Source organism: Salmo salar, chromosome ssa27, assembly GCF_905237065.1.
Source record: "Salmo salar chromosome ssa27, Ssal_v3.1, whole genome shotgun sequence".
NCBI classification, from domain to species: domain Eukaryota; kingdom Metazoa; phylum Chordata; class Actinopteri; order Salmoniformes; family Salmonidae; genus Salmo; species Salmo salar.
Window position 1 is genome coordinate 9,594,366 of NC_059468.1, and position 16,717 is coordinate 9,611,082.

The 16,717-nt window shown below is 44.2% G+C and overlaps 1 protein-coding gene across 3 annotated transcripts in view; it reads left to right on the plus strand.

The window, feature by feature from the left end:
• The window catches only part of LOC106588424 (gamma-enolase), a 22,184-nt gene extending 5,931 nt beyond the window's left edge, over positions 1-16,253 (plus strand). For 2 of the 3 annotated variants that reach the window (XM_045709271.1, XM_045709272.1), the window contains 11 exons: positions 6,429-6,514; positions 6,714-6,809; positions 7,001-7,059; positions 7,431-7,500; positions 7,662-7,795; positions 8,030-8,252; positions 11,818-12,015; positions 12,449-12,650; positions 13,337-13,445; positions 13,587-13,645; positions 15,603-16,253. In XM_045709271.1, coding sequence (XP_045565227.1) covers positions 6,429-6,514; positions 6,714-6,809; positions 7,001-7,059; positions 7,431-7,500; positions 7,662-7,795; positions 8,030-8,252; positions 11,818-12,015; positions 12,449-12,650; positions 13,337-13,445; positions 13,587-13,645; positions 15,603-15,672 — 1,306 coding nt within the window. In that variant the 3' untranslated portion in view covers positions 15,673-16,253. Of the gene's footprint in view, positions 1-4,455; positions 4,581-6,428; positions 6,515-6,713; positions 6,810-7,000; positions 7,060-7,430; positions 7,501-7,661; positions 7,796-8,029; positions 8,253-11,817; positions 12,016-12,448; positions 12,651-13,336; positions 13,446-13,586; positions 13,646-15,602 lie in introns of those variants that run through there. The other variant, XM_045709273.1, reaches the window with a different exon arrangement.
• Positions 16,254-16,717: the final 464 nt, after the last annotated feature.

The following is a 16,717-nucleotide window of genomic DNA, read 5'->3' on the forward strand; positions in this document are numbered from 1 at the left end:
GGCACTACAGAGGGTAGTGCGTACAGCCCAGTACTCCACTGGGGCCAAGCTTCCTGCCATCCTGGACCTCTATACCAGGCGGTGTTAGAGGAAGGCCCTAAAAATTGTCAAAGACTCCAGCCACCCTAGTCATAGTTTGTTCTCTCTGCTACCGCACGGCAAGCGGTAACAGAGCGCCAAGTCTAGGTCCAAAAGGCTTCTTAACAGCTTCTACCTCCAAGCCATAAGACTCCTGAACAGCTAATCAAATGGCTACCCAGACTATTTGCATTGTCCCCCCCCTTTATGCTGCTGCTACTCTCTGTTTATTACCCCCTGTATATAGCCTCGCTACTGTTCTTTTTCTGCTGCTCTTTAATTATTTGTTACCTACATTTTATACTAATCTATTTTTTACTTAACACTTTTTCTTAACTGCACTGTTGGTTAAGGGCTCGCAAGTAAGCATTTCACTGTAAGGTCTACACCTGTTGTATTCGGCGCATGTGACAGATAACATTTGATTTGATTTAGATTGATGAGGGGAAAAACAATTCAATCAATTATAGAATAAGGCCCTAACAAAATGTGGAAAAAGTCAAGGGGTCTGAATACTTTCCCGAAGGCACTGTATATCTGAACTGATTTTTAAAAACTAGACAAGCGACAGCCATTGGCTCATAGACCACATCCACCATATTGCTTTTATCAATCCAATTTCCAGATCACAACGAAGGATACAGAGACAGGAGGAGCAGGAAGCCACTTTAGACCCCTGATATGAAGGCACAGTTCAAGGCAGAAAAGAAACGAGAAGGACATAAGACATCTGGACAATGTGGAGCTAGTGTAGTGTATCTGATAAATTTGGTAGTATAGGAATTCTGCAGTCCACTCATTTTTCGATACACCTGCAAACAAAGCTACCCATGCATAGCCTGGCACACCCCCTCGTCATCCAGAATCCACCTATACAGTGGGGGGAAAAGTATTTGATCCCCTGCTGATTTTGTACATTTGCCCACTGACAAAGAAAGGATCAGTCTATAATTTTAATGGTAGGTTTATTTGAACAGTGAGAGACAGAATAACAACAAAAATATCCAGAAAAATGCATGTCAGAAATGTTATAAATAGATTTGCATTTTAATGAGGGAAATAAGTATTTGACCCCCTCTCAATCAGAAAGATTTCTGGCTCCCAGGTGTCTTTTATACAGGTAACGAGCTGAGATTATGCGCACACTTTTAAAGGGAGTGCTCCTAACCTCAGCTTGTTACCTGTATAAAAGACACCTGTCCACAGAAGCAATCAATCAATCAGATTCCAAACTCTCCACCATGGCCAAGACCAAAGAGCTCTCCAAGGATGCCAGGGACAAGATTGTAGACCTACACAAGGCTGGAATGGGCTACAAGACCATCGCCAAGCAGCTTGGTTAGAAGGTGACAACATTTGGTGCGATTATTCGCAAATGGAAGAAACACAAAAGAACTGTCAATCTCCCTCGGCCTGGGGCTGCAATAATCATGAGAACGGTGAGGAATCAGCCCAGAACTACACGGGAGGATCTTGTCAATGATCTCAAGGCAGCTGGGACCATAGTCACCAAGAAAACAATTGGTAACACACTACGCCGTGAAGGACTGAAATCCTGCAGCGCCCGCAAGGTCACCCTGCTCAAGAATACATATACATGCCTGTCTGAAGTTTGCCAATGAACATCTGAATGACTCACAGGACAACTGGTGAAAGTGTTGTGGTCAGATGAGACCAAAATGGAGCTCTTTGACATCAACTCAACTCGCCGTGTTTGGAGGAGGAGGAATGCTGCCTATGACCCCAAGAACACCATCTCCACCGTCAAACATGGAGGTGGAAACATTATGCTTTGGGGGTGTTTTTCTGCTAAGGGGACAGGACAACTTCACCACATCAAAGGGATGATGGACCGGGCCATGTACCGTCAAATCTTGGGTGAGAACCTCCTTCCCTCAGCCAGGGCATTGAAAATGGGTCATGGATGGGTATTCCAGCATGACAATGACCCAAAACACACGGCCAAGGCAACAAAGGAGTGGCTCAAGAAGAAGCACATTAAGGTCCTGGAGTGGCCTAGCCAGTCTCCAGACCTTAATCCCATAGAAAATCTTTGGAGGGAGCTGAAGGTTCGAGTTGCCAAACGTCAGCCTCGAAACCTTAATGACTTGGAGAAGATCTGCAAAGAGGAGTGGGACAAAATCCCTCCTGAGATGTGTGCAAACCTGGTGGCCAACTACAAGAAAGGTCTGACCTCTGTGATTGCCAACAAGGGTTTTGCCACCAAGTACTAAGTCATGTTTTGCAGAGGGGTCAAATACCTATTTCCCTCATTAAAATGCAAATCATTTTAGACATGCGTTTTTCTGGATTTTTTTGTTGTTATTCTGTCTCTCACTGTTCAAATAAACCTACTATTGAATGTATAGACTGATAATTTATTTGTAAGTGGGCAAACGTACAAAATCAGCAGGGGATCAAATACTTTTTTCCCCCCCACTGTAGAAAGTAATGTGTCCATGAATCTCGACATGAATCTGGAAACGATAGAGGATGGTTAGAAGCTAGAGCGTTAACACCAATGCATTATCTCACTCACTCACACACACACACACACACACACACACACACACACACACACACACACACACACACACACACACACACACACACACACACACACACTGCCCTATGAGAGAAGTCCATTCAGACTCCCCTTACTGACACACTGGCTCTCTGTCCACTGGCCTCCCATACACCCCTGTGCCTCCCCTGACATCTGCACCTCCTCTGGCTCCCTCTCTCCTCACAAATAACACACACACACATACAGAACAACCCCACTCTCACATTCACACTCCCCAGACAAACATAGCAAAAGGAAAAGGAGGAAATGAGAGAAAGGAGGATGGGACAGCAGCAGCTGTGTGGACTGAAACAGAGGTTGGAGAACCAGACGTGTGACCAGAGGGCGGAGGAAGTGTTGTCAATCAACCATGATTAAAATAGCAGTTGGATAGAGGCACTTTCCTTGTACAGTTCTCTCTCTCTCTGAGTGAGATGGGTGTCAAGGACATTGTTGTTGTTGTTGTATTCCAAAGATAATCCCATTTTTACTTGACCATTTATTTATAGAATTATAGATCTCTCACTCTCCTTTGTCTAGGCATACACACCCACACCACACCACACACACACACACGTACATGCATGCACAGGAATGCACACACACACAAATGCACATACACAGCAATGCGCACACACGCATGTGCTCCCGAGTGGCGCAGCGGTCTAAGGCACTGCATCTCAGTGCAAGAGGCGTCACTACAGTCCCTGGTTCGATTCCAGGCTGTATCACATCGGGCCGGGATTGGGAGTCTCATAGGGCGGCGGACAATTGGCCGGGTCTGGCCGGGGTAGGCCGCCATTGTAAATAAGAATTTGTTCTTAACTGACTTGCCTTGTTTAAATAAAGGTTTGATTAAAAATAAATAAATAAATGTGCCACACAAACACACACACGCTGTTTCACCCACACCGCCTGTCTATCTGTATAACCATCAAGCAGTCCTAAAACATTAAACTCTTCCAGTAATCAACAAATTGCAATTTTTTAAGGGCATTACTTTTCATGGAGGGTTTTGCATATAAGCACATCTTAAAGCAAAATACATTTGAAATGTGTTGGTATTTCTTACGTGTAATTGTTCTCTTACAGTTTACAAACATTTTTCAAACAACAAGATAATAGTAGTAATTTCGATATATGCTATAGAATGGGGAATACATTCAATGTTTCCAAATCCACTTTGATGCTGTAACAGTGCAACATTGCCGTTCATTGTTTAGTGCCTATACAGTTAGTCATATATAAGAAGTGGTATACGCTGTAGGTGCATCATTGCTGAGCCAGTGTTTAGTATAGATGATGCAATGGTGTACAGTATATGAACGGTGCCTTGTATACAGACTACACAGCCTTAACAGCATCATGAAAGAAAGAGACAGATGAGAGATGAGAGGGAAAGAGAGATGAGAGAGGGAAAGAGAGATGTAGAGAGATTAGAGAGATGAGAGGGAAAGAGAAACATGAGAGCGGTAAAGAGATGAGAGTGGGAAAGAGAGATGAGAGAGGTAAAGAGAGATGAGGGGTGAAGAGAGATGAGAGAGAGGGAAAGAGATGAGAGAGAGCGAGAAGGGGTAGACAGACCACTTCCTCCTTCCCCTCTCTATTTTTACCGCTGATTTGCAGTTCAAAATGCAGCACCCTGTCTTTTTCTCTCCAATCCACCTCTCCTCCATCCCTCTTTCTGTCTAATTAATCAATCTTCCCCACTCCCTTCCCTCTCTCGCTCCTCTTTTCTCAGCCTCTTTTTGTGAGTCATCCCGTCATCCCCTCCCCCTTCTGTCATACATTTGACCCCCACCCTCTGTTTTCCTCCTCTCTGCTCTCCCTCTCTCTCTCTCTGTTTCTCCCCCTTCCTCTCTCTGTTTGTCTCCCTCTCTCATCCGTCTCTCCAGTATTTTCTGGCTTTCCCTATTAGGCGGAACACAAACGGCAGGTAACGATGGAAAATCCTCATTCTCTTCTCTCCCTCTTCCACTCTCTTTTTTTCATTCTCCAGGCTGTCATCCCCTGTTTTATTCCTGCATCTTGTATTGATTGCCTCCCAGTAGCAGAGATGTGCTGGGTTGGAGTAGGTCGTGGTGATGGTGAGGATGCTGCTTGCTTAGTGTTGTATGTGAGGCATTACGGTTGTGTATGCTAACTAATGTGTCAGCCCTGCCTGGCTCTGGGTTCGAGGTGTTATATTGATTCACTGTGAGTGTGTGTTTGTGTACTGTGTGATACGTGTGTGTCAGTTTGTATTAGAGCATTTGTGTCTGGGTTCTTTGAAGTTGCCTCAGTGCATGATCTGTGTGTGTGTATGGAGAAAATGTGATTGTGTTTGAGCTAGTGCGTGTGTGTGTGTGTGTGTGTGTGTGTGCCATGCGTTAGACTGGTCTCCATGCGTCTGTCCAATCGGTGCCACTCCTGCGAAAATGATCCTTCTGTGTCCCTCTCTCTCTCCCTTCCTGCTCTCCTTTTTACTCAACCATCCCTCTCTCCTCCTCCTCTATCCCTCCATCTCTGAATCTCCTCTCTTCTTCAGCCAAAAGGAGGGATTTAATGATTTATCTATTTTTCTCCCCATCGCCTCACCCCTCCCTCCCTGCCTCCCCTCCCTCCCTCCCTCCCTGCCTCCCTCCCTCCCATCATGCTCTCTCTGGTTATTTGTGCTGAGCGCTGCAATCTTCAGGAGGTGCGGTGTGGACATGGGTGTCCTCATGCTGCACACTGCTGGGAGGGAGGGGTTATATAACTTACAGCTGCATTCATGTATGAGTCACGATAATGGATGGGGCTGATTGGCTGAAAGTGGATAGGGATTTATGCATATTGTGGCCCCATTAACCTCTATCACAAGCATTTAAATGAAGAACATAAGGAAAAATTAATTCATAGTCGCTGAAAAGTATGTATAATATATTTCTGCACTACAACCATTTCAGTGAAAAACATACAGCGACATTCATACATTTTTACACAGTAATGGCTGACAGAATGTCATGGAATAGAGCTGTAAGTGTACAAGGGCTTATTATTCAGCGCACTATATTTCAGTTGTCATTTCAGTTGCTGTAACATTTCAGTCTTTCTGTAATGACCGGAGATTATATAGCTGTGCAGTTCTGTAGGGATCCATGTTATTTTGTTAATTCAAATAAGTGAGCAATTAGCAACAAAGGCTGTCAGAGACTATTAATAAGGGACGTTATGACATCATATGGTACAGCATAGGGCAGGGATGGGCACTCGTCATGAGGAGCCGCAGTGGCTCGCGGGTCTGCGTACCCACATCCATACCAACATATAAATCCTAGCCTTTTAGCCTGTGGATTTATGGGTAATGCTTGACACGGTGAGCGCTGACAGTCCAATCTTGACCAATGGCGGTGACGGATTCCCTGTGTCTCGTGGAGTCGTGAGCCAAGTGACTAGGAACGATGACGTCGTTTCGCTCGAGTCACCGGCCGTCCACAGATTCCACACCCGATAGCGACGTAGTGTCTGAGTGAGCCATGTTTTAGCATCATGGACTTATATTTTAGTCTGGTCCTTTTACCGTGGTAATAGCTCCATCTGACTTCCTGGTACACGAAGCATTGTAAAATCTGGGGGTAACTCTTTCATAAATCATAATGGTTTATAGCAACCGTAATGTCACTCTCTGCACACTTCGTTTGCACTCCCATTATGCACTTCCTTACTGTATGTGCAAATGCAATGGTAAAAATAGAGGCACTTGATCTCTCTCTCTTTCTCTCCCCCCCTTCTCTCTCTCTCTCTCTCTCTCTCTCTTTCACAGGATGTCGATTGTCAGCATCGTTGCGAGGGAGATCCTAGACTCCCGGGGAAACCCCACAGTGGAGGTGGACCTGTGCACAGAGAAAGGTGACCCCTCTCAAGCCTGTCTACAAAGCGTAGTATCGAACCGTACAAAGAGTGTTAAGATTAGCCAAAGGCTACAATCAAATTCTTAAGAGCGTCGCCGTCTAAGGCCTCGTACTATTTCCCGGATCATTCCCCTCTAACGTCACTCTCTCTGTTGCCATCTCTTACACCTCCATCCCTCTCTTTCTGTCTCTCTCAGGTCTTTTCAGGGCTGCAGTGCCCAGCGGAGCATCCACAGGCATCTATGAGGCTCTAGAGCTGAGGGATGGAGACAAGAGCCGCTACAAGGGCAAAGGTTTGTTTGTGTGTGTGTGTGTGTGTGTGTGTGTGTGTGTGTGTGTGTGTGTGTGTGTGTGTGTGTGTGTGTGTGTGTGTGTGTGTGTGTGTGTGTGTGTGTGTGTGTGTATCTAATGCTTGAGTAAACAGAATGATGTTTGTCCCTCCTTCCCCATCTTCTCTCCCATCTGCCTTCTTTCTCTGCTCTAGGTGTGCTCAAGGCAGTGGGCCACATCAATGAAACTCTGGCTCCAGCCCTCATAGCATCGGTGAGTTGGAGGACTGTGATTTGGACATGTTTTGTCAGCTAGGTGACAGTCATCATGTTTTCGTGTGAGTGCATATTGATTTGCAGATGAGAGAGAGAGACATTGGGCTGCGGTTATAGAACGTAAATATAGAAATGAGCTGAACATCTTACAACTCAATGATTCTATACAACCAAATCTGTTATATCTATGATCTGTGCAAGAGGGAATACTTTTGAGGGTTTGGGTCATTGGTGGCTGCAAATATGAGATATTTATTGTGTGCAGATATGTCGCGGGTCATCTATCCATTTGTTGAATTAGAAAATTGGTCCTCGATATGCTTATAATATGCTTATAAAGGAGTTGTGTAAATATGACGTGTCCCATAGGGTATCAGTGTTGTGGAGCAGGAGCAACTGGACAACACGATGATTGAAATGGATGGCACAGAGAACAAGTGTGAGTCTCCCGTGTTCCTACCAAAGAAACATAACAAATGTGTCAAGATGTATCCCCCAATCAGTTCAGGTCCACCATCAACTGAGAGAATGGGCTTTTGTCTGCACCCGGATTTTGGTAGACCATTTTGAAATTTGTCACATTTGCTTCCTCGTCGACAGCTCAGTTTGGTGCTAATGCTATCCTGGGAGTCTCCCTGGCCATTTGCAAGGCTGGTGCAGCAGAAAAAGAGGTCCCCCTGTACCGTCACATCGCTGACCTGGCGGGAAACACAGAGCTGGTACTCCCAGTTCCAGTAAGACACTACTTATATAACGGTTATACCAGAGAAGGTGTAGCAGTAGCATAATAACAATGATTCAACACTGAAACAGTCATTGTGTAAATGGTTTTACCATAATGGTATGTATGATAAAACGAGCATATACTGTATATGAAAAATATATGGGAAATTAGAAACTGTACCTGCTGAACATGGGTATTGGCCTAACTGCTAATATCCCTTTGTCTCCTCTCATCTCCGTCCCAGGCATTCAACGTGATCAACGGAGGCTCCCACGCGGGCAACAAGCTAGCCATGCAGGAGTTCATGGTACTTCCTGTCGGGGCGGAGTCTTTCAGGGACGCGCTTCGGGTGGGCTCCGAGCTGTACCACACGCTCAGGGGGGTGATCCAGGAGAAGTACGGCCAGGACGCTACCAACGTGGGCGACGAGGGGGGGTTCGCCCCCAATATCCTGGAGAACAGTGAGGGTAAGTGCAGCAGAGTTCATTTAGAACCCCAGTCTTGTGACCTGTAAGCGCAGTTTTCACCCTCGGTCTACAGGGATTTTATAGTTGATTTAATGGTTAAAACGTTGGATTACCCGAGCAAGACATCTCCGGTACAAATCCAACCATAGGATATCCATGGCACTTTACTTCATCTTGGGTCATGTTCATAACGTACCAAACACAAGAAAGCAGTATGGACTACTCCGTTTTTGTTTTCTGTTTCAAAACATTTTGCTGTGTGCCCCACTGAACACTACTCTTGTAACAATTTAACCAGGGTTCAAATTATACATGCTCTTGGAGGTAGGGCTGTTGCATCGTTTAGTCACGGTAATTAGTCTTCTCCAAGCTCTGATGCTGCTGATGGTCATTAGTAGCCTACTAAACTTGCTAACTGCCTGGTACTCACCACTCTATTGTCCCTCTAATCACTCTGACATCAATGCAAATGTCATCGACTATCTAATCAAACACTTCATGAGAGCTCATGTTGCGCAACATTTCTATAGGCTATGCAATTACGTATGAAAACATGATGACGGCCTCTATTAAAAAGAGGAGGATCCCATCAGCTTTTTATAGGCTAGGCCTACTATGTTTATTTCTCAACTCCTAATACTAAGCACATTGCTTATCTTTACAACAGGAGTATAGCCTACCTAGATGGCATGAAAATGAACCAAGGTAAAAGCGATCCTCCATTCGCTATTTAAGATGTATTTTTTCCCCTGCCCCTGTTTCGAGATAGGCGCATGATAACGGTCCATTCTAAATCAAAACACATTTCACACATATTATTTAGTATATGTAAAGGTAAGATTAAATCAAGAATAGTCTGATGGGTGATATTAACCTATCACTTTTGAATTACTGTGATAATTATATATTATCACTTGTGAATGATGCCCAGCATAAGGCAAGAGACAATGCCCTTTTTTGTGCATCTTTATAGAATCATAGTCGCACACCTCTTTTAGCCTCACCTATAGGCCTATATGTTTTGATAAGGTTTGTATCACAACTAAAGTGGCCAAATAACTTCTTAAAAATAAGCACATTCATCTGCTTTATAAGGGGTGTAGAGCCTAACTGGCATATATAAGCGTGTGAGTTTCAAGTTTGGGGAAGCTAATTTTCATCATAAAAATGCACCTTTATAATAAAAGCATTACATGCATAATCACATTTTGATAATGCTGTTTTCCCGCTAATGCTTATAGCCTACTGCTGTTTATACATTTCTGCGCTTATAATGTGAAGAAATAGCCAAATGTTTTTATTTTATTTTATTTAACCTTTATTTAACTAGGCAAGTCAGTTAAGAACAAATTCTTATTTACAATGACGGCCTACCCAGGCCAAACTCGGACGACACTGGGCCAATTGTGCGCCGCCCTATGGGACTCCCAATCACGGCCGAATGTGATTCAGCCTGGATTCGAACCAGGGACTGTAGTGACATCTCTTGCACTGAGATGCAGTGCCTTAGACCGCTGTTTATCAACATTTTAAGCTAAACGCTCTGATCTGTTGCGTCAGCTACAAAGCTTAATTTTTTGGGGGGGGATGCTAGTAGTTGTATTAATTTGGGATCTATCACATCCCACAACTGTCCCAGACTATGTTTGGAATATTTATTACTCGCACAGAATAGGTAAACTTTTGTACTATGGGGGATAGTAGATTGACATAGGCTAGTGCTTTTTCTGTTCATTAGGCCTACTCATGTTGTTGGCTGATGAAAAGTAAATGTGGACAGTTCTACCAGTATCTTCAATATGCACCTCGGAATTGGATAAGGATGTGCACAGTTGCGTCTCCTATGTGTCTGTCTTCACTTGTAGCCTGTGAGAAAGACCCGATAACATGATGGAGAGCGATGTGAGTGAGAGGTGCTTTGGCGAGTGCAGCACTCAGGGAGAAGGGCACAACGCAGCACTCCGGGACAAGGGCACAACGCAGCACTCCGGGACAAGGGCACAACGCAGCACTCCGGGACAAGGGCACAAACGGGCACAACGGCCACACAAAGGGGAGCTGCCGTGAAATTTGAGGCATTATCAAGTGCTTGTCAAATTGTGAACGAGACTGATGAATTGTGTACAGCCTGCGCAAAAAAAAGCAGAGCTCATATCTTTCAACCGACTTTAAAAAAATCATCATTAGAGTCTTATCATGCAGCTTTACAATGTATTACAAATCAAAACATATAGCCCAACATTTGTAGAACAACTAAAGTTACATATACCTATTTCTATGTTATCCGCTCAACAAAGAATAGTCGCATCTGCACACTCCCTCAAATCGTTTGGAGAAAATATCTTTCTCTTTTATTCAGCTTTGTTCAATTGTATTCTTCATACTATAAAATAATGCCATGGAATTCTAAGAAAATCTTGTCTGCTAAATAAACTACTGTAGCCCACAGCCATTTGGCATAGCCAGATGAGGACCTAACATAAGTACAACTGCTATGCTATTCTGTTCTTCTGAAATAGATAACATTTTCTTCATATCATGCTTCTTTACACCTGTCTAAAATAAATAATGGATTTATTGTGAAGGTGTAGGCTATATTACATGGATTTATTAGACTTTTTCAAATGTAGATGTTCCAAAGGTCTGCATCAGTGGCTTGTAGGCTGTGTGTGGAAGCCAGGAGATGCTAAATGTGTTTATGTTAATTAACGGTCAATTACCGTGAGACCGACAGTTATTTCCTTGACAATCACCGGCTGACAAAATTCCACGGTCACCACAGTCATACTTGGGAGCACTGAAAATAGTGGACTGTACCAATATTAATATTTTGGTTGCCCACATTCTGTATGGGCATTTACACCAATAGACAAATCGTTTCACCCACAATCTAGCCTTTGCTGCGATGTCTATGGGACAACAGCAGCCATAAATCTAAAATGGGGTTAGAGATAAAATCATAAAACTAAGGTGGTATGCTTTAATGAGTTTCCAACCTGCCTCTGGTACAGTGTCTGCCCATCTGTGTGTTCGTCACGTGTCCTCCTCAAGGCTTTCTTTGAACTAACTGTGTGTGTGTGTGTGTGTGTGTGTGTGTGTGTGTGTGTGTGAGAGAGAGATAACCCTGGGCTTGGGGAAAGAGTAATGCCGCTATCCCACTATTGAAGAAGTAGCTAGGTGTGACAGGAAGTCGAAACCCTGGCAAGATCAAAAAGAAGTGTGAAAAGCCTAAAGGAGCGTCAGCTGTAGGCTCTTATAATAGATTTTTGGTCTGTAGTATCTCTCAAGCATCGAGAACAGAATCGTGTGTGTATTCATGCAACCTTTCTGCCTCACTCTCGACCCCACTCTAGCTTGGATACTTGACTATTTCTGCATTCAGCAACACAGCAGTATCATGTCACCAAACAAGCAACAAGACAAGTAGGCTAAAGTAAAAACAGAGTGGTCCACAGGCTTGGTAGAGTCTACCCTTACACCCTTCCTCTCTCGTTCTCTATCTCCGCCCAACACTTATCTTTCTTTCCTCCCATCCTCCCCTCCCTCTTTCCGTCCCTCCCCTCAGCGTTGGAGCTGATAAAGACAGCCATCGAGAAAGCGGGCTTCACGGATAAGGTGGTGATCGGGATGGATGTGGCGGCGTCCGAGTTCTACCGCCAGGGGAAGTACGACCTGGACTTCAAGTCTCCTCCGGACGCTGACAGGCACATCAGCGGAGAGGAGCTGTCAGACATCTACCAAGGCTTCGTTAACGACTACCCAGGTAGGCAGACAGTCACCTGACACCTATTGGATTCCTAATTCAATCTGACATGAATTTGATTGATTGATTGATTTTATTTGAGATACAAAAAAATACACAGTGCATAATTTTTTAAAAACTAGACATGGATGACACAAAAAAAAGTCAATGAGGTCCCTTGACTGATTCAATTAATTTGTTTCAATTCAGATCCATTCAATTCAATTCAATTATAGAGGCAACAGGCTGATCCTACATTTACATTCAAAAGAGAAGTTCAAGGTCATATCTACCTTCATGTTGAAAGATCCCACAACACATTTCTTCTTACAACACTATGGCTGTCTACTGCTTTGCTCCCTATTGAAAAACCTCCGTTCCAAACCACGACTGAGTACATGTCCCAACTGAGTGTGCACTCCACTAAACCCTTCTCCCCTTGTCCTCTTTGTAGTGGTGTCCATCGAGGACCCGTTTGACCAGGACGACTGGGCCGCCTGGTCCCGCCTCACGGCTTCCGTGGGCATCCAGGTTGTCGGGGACGACCTGACGGTGACCAATCCCAAGAGGATAGAGAAGGCTGCCGAGGAGCGGGCCTGCAACTGCCTACTGCTCAAAGTCAACCAGATCGGCTCTGTCACCGAAGCCATCCAGGCGTAAGTGACCCCACGTCACAAGACCCCACGTCACATGACCTGTCAATAAATCCCTTTGACATCTATATATCAATCATCAAGCCAATCTGTCGATCTCGGTTACTGCTAGGCCAGGCTAAATTGTCCTTGCAAAAGAGATTACCTGGTAATATATAAGAGAAACACTATGATGATCTATAACAAGGTTATGTAGCCCTTATGACGTAGGTAGGGTTCAAGTAAAGTGTGACGTCAGTCATGCACATTTATGTAGCCGTCAATCATCAAGTCTGTCTCTTGGCCAGGTTGAGAGTCCTTGAAAAAGAGATCATCTCAATGGCAGTTACCTACTTATATAAAAGATCATTGATTTAAGAAAATAATGAGCTTTTTTTTTTACATTCGTATGATCATCAATCAGCCATATTTATATAGCCAACACTTTACTTCCATCTATATACTTGTCAAATGTTACAACACTCATAGCCATCAATCATTGACATTTTACAGCTATCCATCATCTATAACTGTTGTCAATCTTGACCGAAAGTACAGCCAACAGTCCTTCAAAGTCGTTCAATTAAAATGTATTAATATAGCCATCAATCATACATTTACTTTATTCTCCGAGCCCCCACCTTCGTTTCTCTCTCTCTCTCTATCCCTCTCTATATATAGCTGCCTGACACCTTCTCTCTCTCTCTCAGGTGTAAGCTGGCCCAGGCCAATGGCTGGGGGGTGATGGTCAGTCACCGTTCGGGGGAGACAGAGGACACTTTCATCGCTGACCTGGTGGTGGGGCTCTGCACTGGACAGGTACTCACTCACTCACTCAGAAAGACATGCGGAGCGTCCCGTACAGACACAGAAGACCCCAACCATTATACAAATCAGACCACAATATTGTATCGCTTTCACTAAATCTGTTCTAATTCTGTCTCTCTCTCTCTCTCTCAGATTAAGACAGGAGCCCCATGTAGATCTGAAAGGCTGGCCAAGTACAACCAGCTCATGAGGTCAGAGGTCAAACATGATCCTCTTTAGCTATCCCTCCGAATTGTACTCAGTGGCTTATATTGCTTCTTGTGAAAGCATACTGCTTTTTCACAATTCCTGACATTTAATCCTAGTAAAAATTCCCTGTCTTAGGTCAGTTAGGATTACCACTTTATTTTAAGAATGTGAAATGTCAGAACAATAGTAGAGCGAATGATTTATTTCAGCTTTTATTTCTTTCATCACATTCCCAGTGGGTCGGAAGTTTACATACACTCAATTTGTATTTGGTAGCATTGCCTTTAAATTGTTTAACTTGGGTCAAACGTTTCGGGTAGCCTTCCACAAGCTTCCCACAATAAGTTGGGTGAATTTTGGCCCATTCCTCCTGACAGAGCTGGTGTAACTGAGTCAGGTTTGTAGGCCTCCTTGCTCGCACGCGCTTTTTCAGCTCTGTCCACAAATTTTCTATGGGATTGAGGTCAGGGCTTTGTGATTGCCACTCCAATACCTTGACTTTGTTGTCCTTAAGCCATTTTGCCACAACTTTGGAAGTATGCTTGGGGTCATTGTCCATTTGGAAGACCCATTTGCGACCAAGCTTTAACTTCCTGACTGATGTCTTGAGATGTTACTTCAATATATCCACATAATTTTCCTCCCTCATGATGCCATCTATTTTGTGAAGCACCCCCAAGACATGATGCTGCCACCCCCGTGCTTCACGGTTGGGATGGTGTTCTTCGGCTTGCAAGCCTCCCCCTTTTTCCTCCAAACATAACGATGGTCATTATGGCCAAACAGTTCTATTTTCGTTTCATCAGACCAGAGGACGTTTCTCCAAAAAGTACCATCTTTGTCCCCATGTGCAGTTGCAAACCGTAGTCTGGCTTTTTTTATGGCGGTTTTGGAGCAGTGGCTTCTTCCTTGCTGAGCACCCTTTCAGGTTATGTCAATATAGGACTTGTTTTACTGTGGATATAGTACTTTTGTACCCGTTTCCTCCAGCATCTTCACAAGGTCCTTTGCTGTTGTTCTGGGATTGATTTGCACTTTTCGCACCAAAGTACGTTCATCTCAAGGAGACAAAGTGTAAGTGTAAAGGACGTCACGCTGCTTTCTTAGCAAGTACCACTTCCTCCCGATTCGGCCCATACGTGGCGCGACCTCGGGACCTCTGCCACACAAACACACGTGACCGTCCTCCCTCCAGCGTCTTAGCGGATCGGGCCACCTCAAATGAGGCGGCGCAAGCAGGACAGTTCAAGCTGAGGTGTAGGTTTCACACATCCCCACGTGCTACACAAGCATGAACGTGTACTATAGCTGTACTATGTAGAGACCAACAAGCTCCTGGTCAACAATCCCTAAAAGTAAGAATAGGAGTAGGACAACGTTGCCCCTAGACACTGATCTAACGGCAGTTTCACATTCCACCCTCAATGGTTCAAGGTCAGGTTAGTACTCAGTTACAGTAAACTGAATCTAGTCCTGTATCTACATATAAGAGCGTAGCTCAGAGCGTAGCCAAGAGCATATTCCCACATATCCCATTCTAAACAAGCGTCGCAAAGCTAACTGCTGTGACGTGCATGCTAACGACACGCCAGTGTCACCCCATGTGTGAGAGCCAGTCAGAGCACGGAGAGCACCTGGGATCCGCTGTGTAATCCCATTGGGCTCTTAGCAGGACAGGGGAGGGAGGGCCTCTTAAACAATGACAGCACCATTAACAGCCATTATAACACCCTGACCACTGGGCTAATGGTTCCAGTTTGGAGTTACATGAGATTGCAGCTCCTATAACCCCTGATGATCACTGGGTTAATAGTTACGGGTGGAGGTGTATATAACCACAGACCTAGGATCAGATTGCCTGGGCTTTTACCTTGAGCAAATGGATGTCAGATACAAATTCAGTTCACATGCATTTACCTGTTCTATTTCCCTCCTTGTCCATTCTGTTGGTCTCTTTAGGATCGAGGAGGAGTTGGGGGATCAAGCTCGCTTTGCAGGCTATAACTTCAGAAACCCCACTGCCCTGTGAGACTAGACAGACACATCGCCGCCAACCATATGCACAGAGCCACTAAGCAACATGAGATGCACAGTTACTTTGAGGCACAAAGACAGATGGACAGATAAAGATATAAAGAGACCGACCGACACACACAAGTGTAGATATGAAGCCTGAAGTGCACCTAAGAAAGACAGGTATGAGTGTCAAAGACAAAATTAAACACAACGTTGTATACAAAAAAAGTAACACTCCGACTGGTGGCTGACAAGGACAGACTAACTACAGGCTGACTGAGAAAAAAACACACATTGTATTGCAGTTGTGTTTGCTCTCATTCACCCATGACACAAAACTGCACTCTCCCTCCTTCGTCCTCTTCTCCACTTTCCTTTCCTGGCTCTGCAGTCATCCCTTGTTTTTGTTGTTTCTTTGTTACTTCCACACGCTCTCCTGGTGTTGGTATGATTGCAGGAATTGGCCTGTTCCTCCATGCTTGTCCCGGTTTCCTCTTTGCCTACTTTTCTTTGGTTACTCTGGCAATAGAATTGCTGTGTTGAAAGACAGAACGCCTGTCATGAAAAAAATGTGAAATAAAATGGTACAGTCTCTTTTTTGTATTAATATCAAAGTGTTGTACAAATCTAGGATCGGCCCCCCCTTTTGTTATACAAAAATGGCAGATCAGCATTTGGGGGCAAACTCTTCCCACATCATTACCTACACACAAATGTAAATTACTGATGTTAAAACCTTTTCTGGTTCTACAACCAATGTACATCTGCGTGCTGTACTTGTAGTTCTCAATTTACGGCGCTGGATGCCACAGTATGCTCCCACTATCCCACACAGAACAGATGACAAATACTTGCTGTAACACAATTTCATGTTTGGCAAGTGAATTGATTATACCATATTGTTACCATTTGTAAACTATTTAGCTAGTGTAAAGTTACTGTATCTTAGCTAACAATTATTACTCATCTATAAGGGATACTTCAGGATGTTGGCAATGAAACCCTTTATCTACTTCCCCAGAGTCACATACACTGGTGGATACCATTTTTATGTCTGA